This window comes from Mauremys reevesii, linkage group 7 (genome assembly GCF_016161935.1).
Source record: "Mauremys reevesii isolate NIE-2019 linkage group 7, ASM1616193v1, whole genome shotgun sequence".
In the NCBI taxonomy this organism is placed as follows: domain Eukaryota; kingdom Metazoa; phylum Chordata; order Testudines; family Geoemydidae; genus Mauremys; species Mauremys reevesii.
The window spans coordinates 32,667,783-32,690,105 of NC_052629.1; the positions used below are offsets into that span (position 1 = coordinate 32,667,783).

General features: G+C 42.5%; 1 protein-coding gene across 1 annotated transcript in view; it reads right to left on the reverse strand.

The window, feature by feature from the left end:
• Positions 1–1,141: 1,141 nt before the first annotated feature.
• Positions 1,142–22,323, reverse strand: part of RPP30 (ribonuclease P/MRP subunit p30) — a 32,424-nt gene continuing 11,242 nt past the window's right edge. The window contains exons 6-11 of the mRNA XM_039480800.1: positions 14,809–14,898; positions 12,228–12,344; positions 9,392–9,421; positions 9,010–9,047; positions 7,633–7,712; positions 1,142–1,384 (exon numbers count right to left, since the gene is read on the reverse strand). Of these exons, the coding sequence (XP_039336734.1) occupies positions 1,278–1,384; positions 7,633–7,712; positions 9,010–9,047; positions 9,392–9,421; positions 12,228–12,344; positions 14,809–14,898 (462 nt within the window). The 3' untranslated portion in view covers positions 1,142–1,277. The remainder of the gene's footprint in view (positions 1,385–7,632; positions 7,713–9,009; positions 9,048–9,391; positions 9,422–12,227; positions 12,345–14,808; positions 14,899–22,323) is intronic.

Below are 22,323 nucleotides of genomic sequence, written 5' to 3' on the forward strand. Positions count from 1 at the left end.
AAGAACATCAAGGGAAAAATTGCACTGTACGCTCAAAGTAAAAGCTTCTTGTGACTAACACAGTCCATTTCTAAAAGTGTTCGTGAATTTTAAAGCAAAACTCCATCCATGATGCTTAGTCCAATTGTTGAGTTTTACCTTCTATAAATCTACTGCAAAAGGACCCTTGCAGTATGTTACAAGCTAGCATTTCTCAGCTTGCTTCCAGAGGTGGCCAAGGGGCTGAAATTGTCATAGTTTGACACACAGCTGGTCCATTATAGTCTCTTACCCCTCTTTCATATTAGTTCACCATCAAAAGAAAAGCCTTAATCAAGACTTGGAAGAGCCCTAAAAACGTTTTGCAGGAGGGAGTTGATTATAATCTGCAGGCAGCTGGATGATATGCATTGAGGTAGGAACTGGTAACATAGACCCTGCTATTGCTCATAGACCCTGATGCAAGTTTTATCTGTCTAAGGTTACCAAGGTTAGGCAGCTAGCATGCTGTGACCACTGCTTATTGTATTGATCACACTCAGCTAAGTGTTACCTTAGGCTCTTCTTGTCTGCCTTCTGTAACTAGCCGTTGTCTCATATTATATTTCGATTTTAAGATCTTCTGGGCAGGGACTGTCTTTTACTTGTATCTTTGTATCATGTCTAATATAATGGCTCAAGCCAGTAGGAGCTATTGTAATACAAATAACTGACAAGGGATTTCCTTGCAATTGAAAGATGCCAGAATCTCTGTTTCAGTAGACTATCATAATGAAACAAAATTAGACAGGGCTATTTGGACCATGCAATTATTTTTCTTATGCCAGTTGGGGGATTGTGGGTACTGGCTTGCAGTGGTAAGGTAAAATATCTGGAAACTTTCTAAACTTTGATGAAGAGAAGAAGTGATCACATTTTAGAAGGGCTAACAGTAAAATTATGTCAACGTATAGAAAGACATATGTAGCTGTAAAATTCATGCTGTAATATTTTTCACACTAATATTACAAACACTACATCTTTCTAACCTCCAGTGATTGGGAGGGGTAGGGAAGAGACCATTGCTCTAACAAAAATGGCAAAATAGTCCTACATTATCCTTTTACCATCAGCAGTAAGATCGTTCTGCCGTGGTGAAATGTTATGGATTTCAATAACCTTATTCTTGCACAAACATAAGAATCTTTTATTAAAAAAAAAAACTTAGCTGAACGAATTAAAATAACGAATCAAGGCATTGTGGGTGGGTAGCATGGGAAGAAAGGACTTTATGGAAGCTGAGAAGTTGGGTTTGATCCTCATACTTCTGTCTTGGCTTTCTTGCGGACTGGGAGAACACCTTCCTCCTCCGAAGCTCGTGGGGTTTTCTTGGTGTACACCACCCCAAAAGCAGTCTTTCTGGTTTCTGGAATTTAAAAATGAAAAAAAAAATCAAAATTTAAAACAGATAACATATTAGTATCACTTTTACTTGAACTGCTTATTTCAGTCTGTTTCCATACCTGTGCCTAACAAGTACTTCTACATCTCCACCCCCAACAGATAATGCTGGCACAATGCAATGGCTCTGAATTATATGTTACTAATGCAGTACTTCTCAAATTTGCATTCTGTTGCCTATTTCATATGGGAGATAACTCCAGACTGCCTCACTCTGCCAATCCCAAATTCCCTCTTTTCATGTGGCATCGCATCCCTTTGCTCTCTATGGTAGCAGCCTGTGCATTTCACACAGCTATGGAGCAGTAAAATATGAGCATTCAAACACATTTTAAAAGGCAGCAGAGACAAAGATGCTCAAACCCAAGAATAAATAGTACATATTCAAAAGATTAATTATTTCAGTCTCCTGCATTATGCCACAGAACTGGTTAACAAGATGCTAACAAGGTCATTTCATTCAGCTTTGCAGACACCTCTGGATTCCTCCTTCCCAAAGGAAAACTCCAAATTCTCAAATTTTGGAGAACAGATTCCTGTATGTTTCACACACAAGCCATTACAAATTGCATTCCACTCACATTCCCTGGGTCCCCCAGACACCCAGCTCCTCTTCTTCAGGCATAATTATCTTGACTTTTGGTATCACAAGACCCCACAGGCAATAGGGAATGGAAAAGGAAGTGGGACCCCTAATTCAATCCCCAGGAGTGGCAGTCTGTTCATCTGCTCATCCTGATGCATGCAAGTGAGTTTACTACCTACCACTCCTCTACTTCTTGGGGATCCTCCTGTGATGTCTCAGAGGAGTTCAGTGGACTTCTTCTGGAACTACTGTTGTGGAGAGCACAGTTTCCACACTTCACTCACTTGACATAGGAAACATGCACACTGAACTTTCAGGCACCATCAGTAGGGAAAGAGCTGAAGGTCTTGTGTACTAGGAGGGTGGGGATGGTTTAAAGTTGGTTATCGGTGCATCTGTTCCAGTGCAAACCTGAAGTGCAGATGTTCTGCATAGGTATAAGCAATGACTTGCACTGGTCAGTTATAAGACACATGGTTATCCACGTAGATAAGACCCAAAACGGGTCACCAATATTAGGCAGGATAATATCTATACATTGTATTTTCTATGGTCTCAATTCCTGAGATCCTGAATGTAGAGAATACAGGAATTCTTGACATAAGATAGACAAGGGGCAAATATGGCTTTCAGATCCTTTTAAACCCATGAGTTAGGAGGCTACAAGATAGTAACTGAGGGTAGAAACTAGCTCTTGAAGGTGACCTGAAAAGGGGGAGAGAAAAGTGGCCTTGTGCCCTGAAGAAGGCCGGAAAGGGTTTGTGCTTTTTTAAAGCAGAAATTAAAAGATAGAAATTCAGGTGTTTGTTTTGCCTGGAGACTACAGCAACGGGAGAACTAATTATATTATGACTTCACAAGAGTCAGGAGACAAAGCTGAATTACTAAGAGAACAAGGACTTGGTCAGACTGTTTAAAACTCTGTTTTCCTTTGGCTACAACCAATGGACTAATGAACATTTTAGAGAAAAGATGCTTCTGTTAAACATTTGACACCTTGCTTCCCTTCAGCTAAGGCGTGCAATCTCACAAAAGTTACTTGCATGACCCAATTCTCCCCCCACCCCCACAACCTTCAGTCCCCAAGAGATGCTCCAGCAAAACCAGGGAACATCAGACTTGATATACCTAATATTTCTGAAGTTAAAACAAACAAACAAACAAGGAAAAATAAAGATTATCCTGAAAGACTGAAAAGGCCTTTAGGACTTCTTGATATAACAGAAGCAGCTAAAACTGCCAAACCCACTTAAAAATATCTTATAAATTGGACAATTGGTTAAAATAAAAAATCAAGTGGATTTGTTTCAGCTTAATACCATAGAGAGAAAAACAGTTTTGCACAGACTTGTAATAGTTTTAAGTAGTGGCAGTATGGCTTTGCATTAATCAATTAGCACCTAGTTACAACCCCTTATGCTAATTCTGCTAATTTTACTAGATGTCCAAAAATCCACAATCAAGGAAGGCAGCTATATTGGTTAAAAAAACAGTTTAGAGGGAAAGTGAAGGTAGCTATAAAAAATAAAAAAACCCTACTACAGAAATGGAAGAACAGGGAAGTTGACAGTAATGAATATATAGAAGTTAGAAATTGCAGAAAATTGATAAGGGAGCAAAGGGACACAAGGAAAATGCTATGGCTAGCAGAATTAAGGACCATAAGGAATTTAAGTATATTAAGAACAAAAAGAATTCTGACAATGGTACTGATCCATTAGTAGATGGATGTGGTAGAATTATCAATAATAACGCAGAAATGTTAAATAAATAGTTCTGTTTTGTATTTCGCAAAATAAACAGATGACATAATGTCATCATATGATAACACACTTTCCATTCCTCTACCATCTCAGGAGGATGTTAAACAGCAGCTACTAAAGTTAGCCATTTTAAAAATCAGCAGGTCCAGATAACTTGCATCCAAAATTTTAGAAAAGCTGGCCAAGGAGCAAACTGGCCTTTTAATGCTGGTTTTCAATAGTCATGGAACATGGAATAGTCAAGTTCCAGGAGACTGGAAGAAAGCTAATGATGTCCCAATATGTAAAAAGGGTGAACAGGGTAACCTGGGTAATCACAGGTCTGTCAGACTGACATTGATAATTGATAATGGAGTGGCTGATGCGGTACTCAATTTATAAAGAACTAAAAGAGGATAATGTAATTAATACAAACCATCATAGTTTTATGCAAAATAGGTCCTGTCAGTCTAACATGATACCTTTTTTTAGGATGATCTTTTAGAAGATTACAAGTTTGGTTGATAAAGGTAATAGTGTTGATGTAATACACTTAGACTTCTGTAAAGCATTTGACTTGGAACTGCACAACATTTTGATTTAAAAAACAAGACAAATATCAAATTAACATGGCACACTTTAAATGGATTAAAAACTGTCTAACTGATAGGCCTCAAAATGTAGCTGTAAATTGGGAATCATTGTTGAGGGGATGTGTTTCTACTGTGTTCGCACAAGGATATATTCTTGGCTCTACACTATTCAACATTTTATTCAATGACCTGGAATAAAACATTAAATCACCACTGGTGAAGTTTGCTGATGACACACAAATTGGGGGAGTGGTAATAATGAAGAGGTCAGGTCACTAAATCAGAGCAATTTGGATTGCCTGTAAAAAGAGTGCAAGCAAACAATGTGTTTTAATACAGCTAAAACATAACTGTATACATCTAGGAACAAAACGTAGGCCATTCTTACAGAATGGGGAACTCTGTTGTGGGAAGCACTGCAGTAATGCTGAAAAAGATATGGGGCTCACGGTAGGTAATGAACTGAACATGAGCTCCCTGTGTGACCTTGTTGACAAAGAGACTAATTCAATCCTGGGATGCATAAATGGGGTACCTTGGGTAGGAGTAAAGAGATTATTTTACCTCTGCATTTGGCACTGGTGCAACTGCTACTTTAATACTCTCTCTAGTTCACAATTTAAGAAGGATGTTGAAAAATTGGAGATGTTCAGAAGAGAGCCACAAGAATGACTAAAGGGTTAGAAAACATGCCTTATGGTGAAAGACTCCAGGAGCTCAATCTATTTAGCTTCACAAAGGGAAGGTTCAGAGGTGACTTGATTACAATCTGCAAGTACCTACACGCAGACCAAAAAATGGGATCTTCAGTCTAGCAAAGAAAGTTATAACATGATCCAATAGCTTGAAGATGAAGCTAGACCGAATTTAGACTGGAAATATGGCATACAATTTTAACACAGAGTAAATAACAATTGGAACAATTTACCAAAGGTCATGGTGGATTTTCTATCACTGACAATTTTCAAATCAAGATTGGATATTTTTCTACAAGATAGCCTCTAGGAGTTATTTTGTATTATAAAGGAGGTCAGGCTAAAATGATCACAATGGTCTGTTCTGGCCTTGGAATCTGAGTCTGGGGTAGTTTAATTGGTTTAGAACAAGGCTACCACCCAGGTGCTGCACTAGGCATTTATTTAGCTGTTAGGGTTATGAAATGTGGTTTCATTTACAAGCCCTTAAGGTCGAAGGCAGAAAAATAGTCACAACACAGCCACAGTGTTTTAAACTCACCAAGCTATAAAAAGCAACTAGATAAAAGTTTAGGCTTTATTTTCCTCTCCTGAAATCTTATTTGTATTCCATGTGAAAATGCCTTGCAGAAAGGCCAACTGCAGTGTGTCTGAATGGATACACATGTTGTATTTTGGAAGATGTAACATTTTTCTCCAGAGTATTTGAAAAAGCTCAGCACTTCTGAACAAAATGTCTTGTTCTTTAAAATTCCTTTGCATCCCAGGATTTTAAAAGTGGACATTTAAAAATCATAATACATTGTCAACTTCAAATCAGGATTAGCTCAGGCCTTTACAATAAGGAGATTTATTTTTTTTAAAATCTGACTTGGGGGCATCTTAATTCTGAAGTATTAAAAAGCAATGGCATAACACACACTTGAGTGTTACCCTCTTCAGCATGCTCGTTCAATCTACCTGCACCTAAAGCATTTCAATCTATTCAAAAGCACTTTACTTTACAGAAGGATGAAAACTGATATGGGCAGTTATAATGGCACCTAACAGCACTTGTCAAGTATGCTAGTATCCCCAAGCCATACATGCAATTTTCACCAACACTAATTGGAAAGATGCTCCTCTAGGTGTTGGGGAGAAAAAAAACCTCCTATATATGTGTATTGCTGGCAGACAGGAAACATAACCTAAGAGAACTCTGCAAAAGAACTGCTCATTCATCCTGGGTAAGCACTTTTTTTGGCCAGGTAAAGAAAATACCAGCTTTTTCCAACATCGTGGTAAAGGGTTAGCAAGTACATTTCATCAGGGCAATGCCGTTTCAATATGCTACTGTCTGCAGATTGGCAGGAGGATAGCGGCTCATAGTGAATAGGCTCAGACTCTCACATGAAGTCAAACCTGTCATTTACAACAGTTTCAGGTCCCACCTGTTTTGTAGTTAGAGTTCCAGGTCCAGACCCAGTGTGTATCCACTACATAGAGCAACTCACTTCTGGCATTAAATTATTTCTATGGTCAAAACTGACCAGTCATTCACACCACTTATTATGGTACACATGGCAGACCTCTCTTACAATGAAAGAGATTCAAGCCAGAGTAAACAAATTAAAATAAGACGTTTCTAAGAGACGGCAGAGTTTTTGTTTTATTTAATTTTTTTTGGGGGGGGGAGGGGAGGAGGAATCAGTGGCGCACTGTAAAGTGGCTAATTGGGAAACTAGGATGTTTAAATTGATATATGGCATGTTGGCTTATTCATCAATATGCGCCAGTGAATGCAGCACATAATACAACTGGAAACTTGTTGATTTCCACTGAAGTAGGTAAGAGTCAAATTGCCTTCTGCCTATTGTTAAATGACATATATGAGCATATAAGAATGACAGTCATTGTATAGATTTCTATACTGAAAGCACAATGATATAAGTTCTAATTTTCTAATACTTCAGATCATTGCATCTCTATGAGTAGCATTTGTTAGCAAGCAGAGAACACTTTGAGTTTGATTTCACATCAGCCATGAAGTGCTCTCACAGCATACTGGAGTAATGAATAAAGTCAACGTAAAATGAAAAGTCACAAAGGGAAGACAGGGGCATCTACAGAAATGTGTAAAGAGGGTGAATGCAACAGAATCTGCTGTCATTTAAGGCCAAATCTTGATCCTATTGAAGTCATTGGCAAAGTTCCCATTGATCTCAACCAGTCCAGGATTTGGCCCTTATGAATCAAAATACTATTTTGCTACATAATGTAATAGACTGATGTGTGGTTTGAGTCTATGATCTGTGTTTTCCCAGAGGAGCCCCATAAGTACTATTATAAGTATTCCAAGGCAATCACCACCACTGGTAGAACCATTCATTTCCTCTTACTCTTTGTGGGAGGCCACTGCACTGAGGGAGAGAAAAGTACATGGAATGGAGAAGAGGCACCTGTGGATCATCACCTAGAGCAAGCAGAATTCCAAGAAGACTCTTCCTTTAAGAGAGGGCCCAGCACCATTTGAATAATAAAGTGTCAGAGCTGCATCACTAAAAAAAAAAATGATGTAAGTGAACGTGAAACAGAAGATAGTTGTGCTGTTCACTCACCTCCATGAAGAAGGACTGCTCTGCAGTTGGTAGAAATAGCTGCCTTGGCGTCACTTTCAGACAGGCCAAACAACAAACCTCTGTCACCTTTGTTAAGGAGCTTAGTGTACAAAAAGGAGTGAACAGATTAAGAGGTTTTTTCCCTGGGGGTAGATCTGGTCACTTGACAAATAACTGGGAACTATCAAAGCTGCAATTCAGAATGACATCTTGCATAAAGTTACCCGAAGAGTGGTACTATTGTATGGGTGGCACTTAAAATATCGAGGATCTGATTCAATGCCCATTGAAGGCAATGGAAGTACTTACATTGTCAACATTCTATTGATTCTACTGTTGGATCAGGCTCTAAACAAGGCTGGATCAGGCCCTAGGTCGAAGAACCCATTCCCTTTTAAGGACAGAACCTTCAGTCCAGTTGAGTACTTTTCTCCAGACTTGTCCCTGTCCAGAATAGTCTTTCAATGAAGTTAGGAAACCATGTTTAAATGCTGTTCCATTGAACCTGGTTTGAAACGGGTTTTGTAGGGTATTGCGAAGGGGGACTAGGAGTTGGCCAGAACATGGAATTGCCATCCTACAGAGTATTCTGAAGCCTGGCGGGAGGAGGAGAATCCTCCTAATTTGGGAAGAAAAGGAAACTTGGATCTACCTTCTACATGGGACAAAACAAGTTTGCCACTCTCCCATGCCCATTCAGAATCCCGATTCAGGAAGGAAATCATCAACTGGCCTCATGGTGTGAAATACAGCAGATGTACACATGTCCATACTCTCCAGAAATGACAAACTAGAATGCAGAGACTCTACCTTTTTTGTTTTTGTTTTTTTGTTATTGCAAGTTGCAATATTGTCAATCTCTAGTATTAAAGCGTGAAACCAAAATCTGTTTCTCAGATCTGACACTGTATTATATATATTTACCTAATCACAAAAGAACCCCAACACACCTACTGAGGACAAAGCTAATTAGAGTTATTTAAGTCTTTTTATAGTTGCAATGCTTATGTTGAAAGAGTTTTGGAACAGGTAGATTGCACCCTACCTTTTCATTGAAAGGTTTTATTTTATTTTTAAACTTTGTTTTATTCAACACGGCAGCTGGGGACATGCACTAAAATCTCTTCTGTATTTCTAAAGTATGTTTTATTCTGAAATTAAGAATTCAAACAATCTTCCTGCTGCCTTGAGTTCTGTTACCATCACTATGTATTGTATCAAGGATCTGACCTATGTAAGTCACAAATTTTAAAAAGGTCTGGAGGGTGGGGGAGAGAAAGGCATAGAAATATTTTAGTGCAATATCAAATATCTGAAAGTCAACTCCATGTTTCCTACATTATTCTTAAAGATCAGATTTTACTTGGGAAAGGATACAGATTAGCCACATCGTAAGGACCTCGAAGTTCTAATGGCTAAAACAGAAGACACAAGTGTGAATATCTACACACCTCCTCAATGTATTTTAGAGAGTCACAGTTTGAAAGATAGTTTCTGTAAATAATCTTATCAACCATTAACTGTTAATTTAAATTTCATATAATCATGGGTTCCTGAGTTGCTGGAGATGCTAACAGGAGAGAAAGACAATTGCTATCAACAAGGGGAAACAGGAAGTGCCCACTTCCACTAGCAGAATTAAGAAAATTCAACAATAAAGTGATACAGAAGAAACCAAAAGAAAAATTCAAAAGGGTAATTATATTGATGCTTATATTTCTAGCAGAAATTTATTTACATTAAAAAAATACTGACTTACCCTTTCAGCTGCACTAGATATAATTATGTTCTAGAGAATAAAGGAGAACAAGCATTATTCTTAGATAAATGTTATTAATAAACTGAAGATTAACATAAACCCAACACTAATACTCCTATGAGTATCATTTGAAGTTAAGAGTTAATTCTGTTGTCCCTATCTAGCAAGAGTATCTGCTGCTTTCTGGAACAAGGAAATCCATGAAGACTGTGGATTATGGCTCCTTGGAAACAATAAACCAAAACCATCTACCAGCTCTGCAAGTTACAGAGTTAACTGGGCCAAGAGTCTATACAAAAAAAAGAGCATAATTACACTCATTCCATCTACACTGGAATAAAACACCTGTGGAACAGCTGTGTCTCGCCTGGGTCAACTGGGTCAGGCTCATGGGCTTTGGCTGTGAGACTGAAAATGCTGTGTAGATGTTCAGGCTCAGGCTGGAGCCCAGGCTCTCAGACTCCCCGACTCATGGGGTCCCAGAGCTCAGGCTCCAGCCTGAGCCTGAATGTCTACACAGCAATTTCACTTGTAGCCCAACCCCAAGTCAGCTGCCCCAGGCCAGCTGCAGGTGCGTAATTACTGTGTAGACGTACCCTTAATTACAACCCCTCACCCACGGATGTGAAAAAGCCAGTTACATCAGCTATGGGATGACCCAAATAGTTTGTCTCTGTGTTTTGGAGTTGAACACACAAAACAAAACCCCTAACTCTTCTGAGGACTGGATTTTTAAAAGATTTTTTGATGGGGGTTGAAAAAAAAAAACACAACCAAAACCCATCCCACTTCTAATAGCATTAATTCAGCAATGGGGAGATCAAATCTTCAGCACATTTTGCCCCTATTAACAATTATACTGGCTAAAAGAACTAGCCTGACATCAGCCAATGAGAACCCATTAATACCATCCACTGACTGATCACCACTAATACTGATTTCCTTCAATATCAGCATCCATGCATTCAGATGAAAATGGTGGGTGAAGGAAGAATACCACACTCCTCTCCCATCTCCCTGGCTGGCTAATTTCCCTCTTTCCTTCACTAGGCTTCTATGGGACCCCTAGGCCATGGCAGAGGGTGACTGTTTCAGGGGCTCATACATCCCAGTTCTTTGCATAGCTGCCACAGTTCCTTTAATGGTGAACCCCAAAGGACTCCTGACTGTAATGAGTTGAGATAAGGTGCTGGAAACCTACCTCTAAAGCATTAGCCTTAAAGATCTCTCATACCATTTTAAAGATGAAAATAGGGCTGTGGGATTCCTTCTCAGGTCAAAGCCTGAGCTGTGAGGCCTCTGCACTCTTCCCACTGACATCACTGCCCCTTACATACACACGTTTCCAGTTAGGGGAATATGGCCCATTTGCTGCTCTTCTACATGGCTTCACTTGCCCTCCGCTTTCTGAACACAAGGAGTGGAGCATGGATTTGAGGAGAGCAATTGTGTGCACAAGTAGGAGCTCTGATTACTTCAGAGCTATTTGCATTTCCATGGAACGATCTAACTGTCTCCACTATGCACAAGACTTCTTCTGGTGCTGAGCACAAAAGAACGTGCAGAGCCCCTATGGCTCAGAGAGCACTAAAAGCCAGAAGCGGAAGTAACACAGAGGAACTTCTCCCCACACATCAAGAAAGATCTCAGGAGATGTTTTTGCTTTGCAGGTCACCTTTAAACCTGCTTACTATGGATCTCGAGGGTGCTTTTGAGTTTCAAGGGTGTTGACTGCTTCAGCTGGAAAAATTAAGCCTGCTGTTTTGAGCTGCAGCAGCCAATGCCTGTCTTCCAGACTCTGCGCAGAAGGGGATCAGCTGGCAGAGTCCAGGAGGTGGCAACACCATAACTCCCCTTAGCTGGAGGGAGGCCAGAGAAGAGTCCCTACCCAGTGCTGAGGCACGCGGGCATGAGAGGCTGAGAAGAAAGATTCAGGAGGTGGTGCTACCTATCACATCTCCACAGAGAAAGGGAAAAAAAGTTGCGATTCCTCCTCCTCTCTATTGAGGTCTGGTGGGATGCAACATATCAATATGAGGGACATGAGGATCTTCAGATATAAGACTTTCTTCATTCCTCAGTTTCAGAAGCAGGGCAGAATGTAGGACAGAGCTATTTCAGCCAGAAATCTGCCCTGTGGCAGCCAGCAGTATGGGGTTGTTTTATGTAATAGGAGTTTGGTAATGTTTTCACGTAATTGTTTTTAAATACACCTCTACCCCGATATAACACGAATTCGGATATAACGTGGTAAAGCAGCGCTCCGGGGGGCGGGGCTGTGCATTCCGGTGGATCAAAGCAAGTTCGATATAACGCAGTTTCACCTATAATGCGGTAAGATTTTTTGGTTCCCGAGGACAGCGTTGTATCGGGGTAGAAGTGTACAGGGAAGATCCTGTATTTAAAGTATTTTGTAAGATATGATATGGTATGATACAATAATTTGCCTAGATCTACAAGATGTGCTTTTTGTCATTTAGAAATTCACTACATACCTTTAACAATATGCACAAACATCTATTTTTGTGCAAATTTTAAGTCTCCAGGACTGTTTTTTGTGAATGCCCTGCATCGCCCCACTATTACAGCTGCAGTAACTGACAGGTAGCTCCGAAAAAAATCTCGACCATTTTAAAAGCATCGGCCTTAGAAATATTAGATGTTCCACAGCCAAGGGTATTTGTAGTTGGAATTATGGTTTGCATGTATTGGCAGACAAAGGCTAAGTCATGTGTTCAGAAATTCCAGCATCAAACCTTCTTGAAACTGCTCAGCCGATGCAACTCCAGAAGAATCTGAACAACTGACTTAATTTTATTTCAGTTTGAGAGCTCACCTTTCCTTTGCAGATCTGCATCAAACTCAGAGCATTTGAAATTGTGTATCTTCTCATTGTGGAGTCTTTGATGGCAGGGGTGTAAAGAAGTTCAAAGTAAACACCACGATCTATTGCCTTCACATAAAAGAAAGAAAATAATCAAAAACCAAAAGCAGAGTCGCATACCAATCTTACAACTAGTGTCTATTATTGATGACTTCCTCGCTCAGTTCTACCACTTTATATACAAAACTAACGTGTGGCAGGAACTGTTTCAACAGAAACACACTGTAGTCTGAAGGGTGAAAATAAAGACATTGTGTCTGTATGCCATGTAAATGAACTTGAACTTAAGACTGTCAAGTAACTGAGGCTTATATTAAAAAAAAGAAAAGCCCTCTCTTCCTCTCTACTTGCCAGGCAGTAAAATAGGCTTTCAGATGAGAGACAATCACAGTTGATCAGCTGCAAGTGTGGAAGTCTCAAAGCATGAGAGAAAGAGAACAGTGGGAAGTTTCCTCTCTTCAGAAGGCTAATCATGGCTCCAAACTCTGAAGAGCTGGTTAATCACTGGAGCATTTCATGAACAGACAGGCAGTGTAAAAATCGACAGAACACTCCTTCTGCAGCTTCACAGCTGGCCCTGAAGAGTATCACTTTCCAAAGTTGAGGGTTCTCCCTAGCACCCATCACCACAGTACTCAAGTACTGACTAGTGGAGAAGTTATTCCGGGAGAAGAGTGAAGTTCCCCACTCCATCTGACATTTTTTGAAGGAAAGTACAGTTTGTTATTATTTCTTTTGTGGTTGTGCCTAGAAGCCCCAGCCATGGACCAGGACTTCATTATGCTAGGTGCTGTACAAACACTGAACAAAAGAGCATCAACCCACTCTCACAGCCCCTCTGTGAAACAGATATTCTCACTTTTGCAGATAAGCTCCTGGCTCTACAGTCAGCTCACTGCACAACACTATCTCACATTAGCGTTACGGAGCTTTATAGCAAGACGTTGCAGTACATGAAAGAGAACCTTATTTCATTTGTCCAATTAGCTGCTGTGTCTGTCCTCCGCATACACCCAAGCATGAGATTTATCAAACATCATCACTAGCACTGGTCAGAACCAGGGAAACCTGCCTGCCAAACAGATTTCAGTCAGAAACCTGACTGACTTCCTGCCAGCTTGCCTGCCCCAGTCCTCAGCAGCCCACCAGATGGATTGTGCCAGATCTGAGGCTCTCGGGGTATGTCTACAACAATGTAAGCCTTAGGTTAGTGGGACTCGAGTCAGCTGACCCATATCAGGGAACCCTGTGCTTGAGTGTCTACACTACATTTTAACCCTAGGTTAAGGATTTTCTGACCCATGCTTGAACAGTCACATTGCAGTCCACTGACCTGAGTCAAAGTAACCCTATCCCAGAGTGCCTAGCGCCACTTCTCTCCCCTCGCCCCACAATGTCAACACTCTAGGCCTAGGAATGTGAGGCACTGTGGAAAAATGCTACTGCTCACCCTGTTTCCACGCTGGGGTGGTGTCACTGATGTGACTCAGGTGCCCATAAGGAGCCACGAGTACATAAACTTCATAACTAGCTCCTTTGGTGGCTGTCTCAGGGCAATGACTGCAGTTTGAGGAGGCTTTATACTGAACTACCTTTTAGTCTGAGAATTGGGCGCTACCTCTAGGATGAGTCACATTGGCGGGAAAATGCCCATATACACCCATTCCCAGGATAATTAGGACATCACTGTTGAAATGAAACCCTGCAATTCTTAATTTTTAAAATAGGATGTTCAGCAACGGTGTTTTTGTTTGACTGGGTTTTTATTTATTTATTTTTGCCTGTTTTGAAGTTTTGACATAAAATGCAGGTTTCAGAGGAAAAACACTCCCATCCCCAGGCTTACATTGGTGTGTAAACATGCCCTCAGGGTCCTTGTGCTGCCAGCTCCCCACATGGAGAACTGCTGGGGCTCTGGGAGCCTCAGAAACATTTTGAGAGGTCAAAACAAAAATGTTGTTTGGGGAAAAAAATCTGAAACAAGATGCTGAAATTTCTGTTCTGAGAGAAATTTAGAAATTTCATTTTTCATTCCATATCAGAACAATTTTTTTTGTTTGTTATTCATATGGAACAGGAATTCAAGTTTCCAGCCAGCTCTAGCTGTACATTTTTCAACAAGGACTAAAATCTACCCCTCGATGCCCACCCATGAGTAACTGTTACTGACAAGGAGCTGATGCTGGTCCATATTCAAGGAAAGAATCTGACCTAAGTATCCAGACTAAGTTGTGTGGGCAGGATTTTATTTATAAAAGATAGTAAAAACAAAGCATCAGCCATTTATAAACTCTTTTATCCAGTATCGAATATTCAGCAATTCCACTGATTTCATTTAGTGAAGCACTGCCTTACACAGATGAGACCTCAGTATAGTCATAGTGTAGAAAACTAAGGAGGGAACACATCTTCAAAGAAAAACCACCCTGTAGTACAAGAGCAAGAAAAAAACCACTCCAGTGGAAAACCTCAGTTGTGCTAGTATTATATATACTGAGTTTAATAGCAGCAAATGATTTCGTTGCAAATTTACCATGTTAACAGGGGGTCTTCGGAAGTAGAATGGCAGCTTTTCTGTTACGTTTATGCATATCAGATCCACATCTAGATTTGTGCACGCGACCTACATCACAAAAATACAAACAGATAAGGCACCTTTAAGTGGGCTGCCAGCTTTAGACATGCAGACATTTGCTATATCACAGATATATCAAAGACATTTCCAGCACAGTCTATGTTTTAAATCCAAGAGCTGTTCCACAGGGATACCAGCAAGACACTGCAATAGTGCCATGTGGGTATGTTGGATTTATTTATTTCTAAAGCACTTGGCCATGTTTAGGACAGCACTTTTTCCATTAAAATAAACAGCTTAGCAGTGGGCATCATCACTTTGCTCTCAGTTGGCTGTAAGACACCCCTAAAGTGGGGTTAGCAAAGCGATCCACCCTTACCAGACACATTGCTAATACAGCAGAGCCTCTTTTTTTCAAATAAACCTCCCTCCCCACAGTTACTTCTCAAATCCCAGAGGGATGATTCTTATTTGCTTTTAGGAAAAAGGATTTGGCCTAGGACAGCAGCACTTCAGACACTGCTAAGTGACTGTGGTTTTGGGTGTCCAACATGAGACCCATTAAAAGGAGCCTGATTTTCAGAAAGTGCTCAGCACCCACCTTCTGAGGGTCTCAAACTGGGTGCCCAAAAGTCACTAATCACTTTTAAAATCTTGGCTCCAGGCTACTAGGGCACATCCTCACAATTTATGTTCTCTTTAAAAAGAGAAGAAAAGAGCTAAATGTGGCCAATGAACTGTCTAAAGACAGTTAACTCCCCATGAGGGGACCACGGGATTTATACAGTTTCTCACACAAGACATTAATTGCATACACTGTCTTGCTCATGCTATATATGCATACACAGTAAAGATGATTATAGGGGACCAGATTTTCTGGTCCATCAAGGCCATTTTAAGGCTGGAAGCCATAAAGTGGCTGGAGATGGTCAGTGCAGAATTCCCCTGTGTGTGTGTGTGTGGAGGGGGGGGGAAGGAATTCCACACTGGCAGAAATAGCTCTAGCACAACCTGAGCCAGCCAAAGAGCCCCCCCAATCCCTTCTCCCCATCACTGTAAGGCAAGTAAGCATATCAGGGTTTTCCAGGGCACAACACAGAGCTTGGCAGCTCCTAACAAGGGAACTGCATGTGGTTCCCTGCAGCATCACTTCTCTACTCTGTTTGAGTACCGCTTGGTTGGAATGGAGAATCTAGCCCATACGTTATCATCAGGTGTGCTGCAAAGCAGAACCCAACCTCCCCTCCATTTTCTGTTTCTCAATGAAGTTTTCAGTTCAAAAGTCACTTTTGTTTTTTTTGTTCTAAAATTAGCAATGTAGAGTCCTCCCTTCGTTCTCTTCACTGAACACCCTAGCAAATTTTTTGGAGGTGCTTAACCATGTCTCATAAGACCAATAGCAGAGATGTAGCTTTCCCACATCCCTACCTACTAGCCTTGCATAGCATCACTATTCCAGTCCTGCAAGGGGCTTACCAAGGTCCTCCGGAGAAAAGAGATTAGGAACACTAAGGTCTAAAGTGCTTCAGCAGGCCATCTTTATATATCATAAAGGAAACGAGTAAACACTTCTGGTTTTGCTTCCTGGTCCCTTGAAGACGGGATCTCTGTTAATCAGCCTGTGTCAGGGCGCACTAGACCCAAATTGGATGGGGAAGTGTTAACCCTATATTATAGGGTGAGGAAGCCATGCCTCAACTCTACTGGGCATGCTCCAAATGCACCAGTATAAAAGGGAGAAGATCAGCTCAGTTGAGGCAGACCGCCAGAGAGGAAGGACGCACGCCGTAGGCTCCAGCCAAAGCCCAAGGCCGTGGGAGCCGGAGACGCTGCAACCCAGGCAGATGCCTCACAGAGTCTGGAGTCACCGGGGACAGCGCAGACCGGGGAACCTGGAGGCAGTGGAGATGCCCAGGCCGCAGCAGCGGGAACCACGGCAGGAAGCAGCCCAGGGGAATTATATAGTGGCTTGATTAGTGAACCGGAGCCTGGAGTCAGCATGTTTTGGTTAGACCCCCCTGCTGACTCAGTGGCACACACTCTTGCCACTATTAGGGCCCTGAGCTGAGGCCTGGTGGAGAGGGAGGGCCTGAGCCCCCCTATCCGGGTCGCCATCACCCCCCTTTTTTGTCCGTGACTGACTGAGGCCACCTGGCCGTACTGCTCTGCTAACAGGGGCAGATTACTGACTGACTGCTAGGCCTTACTGCCCTGCAGTCTGGGGGCGAATCCATTGACTTTGGCCGCTAGGCCTTATTGCCCTGCTGACTGGGGCAAACCTGGTGACTGTGACCACTAGGCCCTACTGCCCAGCTAACAGGGGCAAAGCTATTGACTTTAGTCACGGGGCTTTACTGCCCTGCTGACAGGGGCGAATCTGCGAACTTTGCCACTGGGCTTTATTGCCCTGCTAAAAGGGGCAAGTATATTGGCTTTGGCCACAGAGACATAAACATGGGCTACTTACACCCTGCCCCGACACCCTAAGGGGGGAGGGGGCACACACAACCCACATTGCTGTAATGCAAGAGTCTCCAAAGCACAACTGTTTTACACCATGTACAAATGATTCCTAGATATACTGAAGAGGGGTTTGAGGAATATTGGCATTCCAAAATGTACAACCCATTTACCCTCCGTTTCAAACCAAGTTTGATAAATAATGTTCAAAATCAGTTTATCTGCAGTTCCAGCTTAACAGATTTCCAACCAGCTGGCTATACTATCAGACACCCATTTAGCTGGAATGCTGTTTAAACTGAGTTTAAGTATGGTTCCTTGGTCCGAGTATCGACAGAGCCTTAACCTATTTTTATCCCCTTCCTTATCTACAGTCTAATGCTATCAACTGGAAAGATTGGCAACTCATGAGACACCTACAGGAAATTGCAATCATCATTTTGGATTCTCTTTGGCTACTTACAAACTTTTTTTGATATTTAAAATGTCATCCTGGCCATTCCTGTTATCAAGATACTGACAAAGAGCCAAGAGGTTAGTGAATTTAATGTGTAAATGTTGACAGTGAGCACAATGTCCTCATTGGGCTTTTAATCATCCCCTACATGGGACAGCAGCAAGGACATAGGAACTGGAGACAGAAAGACACAAACAAGTGAATGAAAACAAAAGGATCCGTCAACACTGCAATAAAACATTCATGGCTGGCCTGCGTCAGCTGACATGGGATTGCAGGGCTCAGGCTACGGGGCTATAAAACTGCAGCTCCTAAATGTCTATACTGCAGTTTTATAACCCTGCAGCCCAAGTCAGCTGACATGGGCTAGCCACGTGTGTTTTATTGCAGTATAGACATACGCAAAAATACAAACCAGAAGTTCCAGCAGATGATGTGTTGTGGGATGACAGAGAACCAGACTTTCTCTACACCTGAGGGGGTTAGGAAAACATCTATTCCATGTCATGAATTTGCCACAACTGGAGGGGGAACAGTTCAATTTCAAGAATACCAGCCTGGACTCCCAGTGATTAGGAGCTGTCACAAGGAACAAAAAAGGAAAAGCCAAACTAAATAGAAGAAAGAAGCATGTTTAAAGGAGAATTCCTAAATCGTCAAGAAAGTTGGAACATTTGCTTAGATCCACTCTATTCCAGTAACTGCTCAGTCTTTGGATCAATTGGACAAGTCACACAGAGTCTGGCTGCCCAAACTTTAAAAAGAAAAAAAATACATGGAGTCCTACCACTACAGCTCAGATCATGCACCTTCAATGGAGACAACAGCCTCATCTGGTGGACACATTGGAGTTGGCAGTAAAATAAATGAGTTATCCCTTGAAATTCCCAAAGACAAAAGAGTTTACACTTTGGCGAAGTGATATTTTACTGATGAAGCCAATAAGATTTAAATGTTGACATCTGAAGGAGATGTGTCAAAGCAAGATCAGGTAGGTGCTAGTGAAATATGACCTACCTATTAACTTATTTAACTATCAACAGGACATTCAGGATCTAAAGAGTAATGTATTGCTCTAATTTCTTGTGTAGACTGAACATTCCAGTTTTACATTACCAGTGCCTCCTGGAAAGATCTTGAGCCACCTTAGGATAAAATAAATAGAATCATAGGACTGGAAGGGACTTTGATAGGTGATCTAGTCCAATCCTCTGCACTGATGCAGGACTAAGGATTATCTAGACTAGTGGTTTTCAAATTGGGGTACACATGAGCTCTCATGGGGGAGTAGGTGAGAAAAATCCTCTAACAGTGGACAACACACTTTATTTAGTAAGACTTGGCAATCTAATCAATGTTTAATCTCCATTCAATTAAAACTGAAGCCGCACTGGTGCAAATTTCCTTTCTGCTGTGTGACTCAGAATCAGAAGTTTTCAAACTGTGGGGCGTGCCCCCCTACAGCAGGGGTGGGCAAACTACAGCCACGAGCCGTTTTAAGCCAGCCCGCGAACTCGCTAAGGAGCAAGGTCTGGGGTTTGTCCCACTCTGGCGCTCCAGCCGCAGGGCCGGTGCAAGGGTATTTTGCGCCCTAGGTGAAACTTCCACCTTGCACCTCCCACCCCTCCCCCTCCCCATGGAGCATTGCTGATTATAAACTTTAAAAAATGAATACTGTATAATATGGCATTGTTCATTAGAATTAATACATATTTGGCTTGAAAATTTATTAATTTCATTATTTAGACTACATATTTAATGAAAATAAATGAATAACCTGACAGGATGTGGGGCTGGCTGGCTTGGGGCAGGGATGTGTGGCAGGGGTTAACTGGAGACGGGGGGTGTGGGGCTGGCTGGAGATGGGGTGTGGGGTTGGCTGGAGACAGGGGTGTGGGGCTGGCTGGCTTCAGGTATGGAGGTGCAGCCAGGGCTGGCTAGAGAAAGGGGTGTGTGGGGCTGATTGGAGATGGGGGGGATGGGGCTGGTTGGCTTCGGGGAGGGGGGTACTGCAGGGGATGGATGGAGGCGGGGGTGTAGGGCTGGCTGCAGGCAGGGCAGTGGCTGCGGGCAGGGTGGTGGATACCAGGGCCGTCCCTAGATATTCTGGGGCCCTATGCAGCCCCCTCCCGTGGAGGGGTGTGCCCCAGGCCTCCGTGGGGGAGGCGGGAGCCGGGGGCGGTGGCCAGAGGAGGAATGACATCACTTCCCGGCTGGCTGGTCGGATATGATCAAAGCCGCAGCGCCCCCTCGTACCGCGGCGGGAAGAGGGTTACAGGCTTAGCTGGCAACGAGTGAACATCCCAGACATTTTGGGCACCGCTTTTTGGCGCCCTCAAATCTTGGCGCCCTAGGCGGCTGCCTAGTTTGCCTAATGGATGCACTGGCCCTGTCCAGCCGGGGCGCTGGGTTGGTGGGGGGGCCGCACTACGCGGCTCGGCCCGCTTTGGTGCTCCAGCCGGGGCGCTGGGTTGGGGGCCGCACCTCTGTCCCATCCCTGATCCCCCTCCTGCCCACTGACCCCCTCAGTCCCATCCCAGAGCACCCTCCTACACCCCGAACTCCTCATCTCCAGCCCCACCCCAGAGCCCTCACTCCCTCCCACACCCCAACCCCAATTTCGTGAGCATTCACGGCCTGCCATACAATTTATATTCCCCGATGTGGCCCTTGGGCCAAAAAGTTTGCCCACCCCTGCCCTAGAGGGACAAGGAGGAATGTTCACAGGGGCAGGGCTTGGGGAGGGAGCTCTATCTCACCTCATGGAGCCACCAGTCTGTCTGGTTGGGGGTGGGGTGGGAGGTTACAACCAAAAACTGTAACTCAAGGGGGGGCGAGGGGGTTTCAGCTCAAAAACTTGGAGAACTGCCACTCTCATCCCCATCCTGAGTGTTCCTTTGAACCCCCGGGGGGGCACACAGTTTGAAAACCTCTAGAAGCTGTTGCTAAATGGAAGGCAGAACCCCACACACACGTCATTTCTGACTATCTCAGATGGGAGTATGTGATAGACTACATTATTTGGACAGGGGTATGCAGCCTAAAAACTTTGAAAACCACTGATCTGGACCAGCTCTCACAGGTGTTTGCCTAACCTGTTCTTAACCACCAATGATGGATGGAGATGCCACAACCTCCCTAGGTAATTGGTTCCAGTGTTTAACTACCCTTAAAGTTAGGAAGTTTTTCCTAACCTATATCTCCCTTCTTGCAGATTTTTTCTGAGATCATTTGAATCTTTCAAAACCTAAAAACAGAAAGACGACGACATTCCAAGGCACCTTAGAAAACTATTCAAAAAGAGGAGCATTAATTTAAAAGAAAAATCAGCCAAATGGGAGTTTTCTTAAACTACAGTTGTTATAAGAAAGATTTAAGATTACTATGGCTGAAAGAAATTAGAAAAAAAAATCTTTCAGTGTGTTTACTTTGTATAGTCAAATTCTACCTCTGTCAGTTTCCTGTACATATGGGTCTTTCACAAGGCAGGGGTAAACAATTAAAAAAAAAAAAAGGCAGGGAAGTTTGATGGTTAAACTACAAAAATAGGCTGGGGAGGCAGGAGCATACAGTGGCAGCTGTAGTAACAGAAAATAGTTTTCAGCCATTCTTTTAAATAGACTCCACTCCAAATTGGCAGACTTCCTTTGAAAGTGAATACTGGCATTCCCATCAAGCGATTTGATATGCTAGCTACTAGTCCATCATCTCCCACGTTAAAGATCAGTTTGTTCACTGTCAGCCAGACTAGCAAAAGCAGACAGTTACTTGCTACTCATGCTTGGAATTCCACAGTTAGCAGAGAAGCCTAATGAGTTTTCAATCAATGGATACACGTGACAATTTTATGCATGCAAAACATTTTGACAAATGCCAGGTTGTGTCAGACCGTCAGCCTGATTGGGGCACTCACACCAGCTATGCAAATATCGCACATTTTAACACCTTGTGTACAAGACACAGGAGGGAGCGAATGTCTACTACCTGACTAATTAATCCGGAAACCACCCTGCATTAGATAGTGCTTTAGAACCGATAGTTTTCTGGCTGTGGTGTTTGTTCAAGATATATTGACAAAGAAACAGTACAACTTAGAGTGCAGTGGAATGCTCAGTAACCACTGGAGTCTGGTTGCACATTGAGTGTATTTCCACAGCAACTGTAAAATGCTTAAAAACATGATGGCCAGAAAATGCAGTTGATCAAGAAGCCGAACCTTCTCCTGTCTGACAGAATGACTCTGAAAAGATATGGTACTGCGAGGGGAAAATGTAATTTCTGCTACTAATTATTTGTATTACCGTAGTGCCTAGGAGCCCTCATCATGGACCAGAACCTGACCATGCTAGGTGCTGTACAAACAAAGACAATCCCTGCCTCAGAGACCTCACAATCTAAGTAGAAGACAAGAGACAACAGATGGATACATGCAGACAGATGGGGCAGGACAAGGAAACAATGAGCACTATTGGTCAGCATGACAGGCTGTGGTTTCAGGTCACTAGTGGCCTAACCATTGTCAAGTTTTCTGTAGGCTTCACAGCACAGGTGAGTTT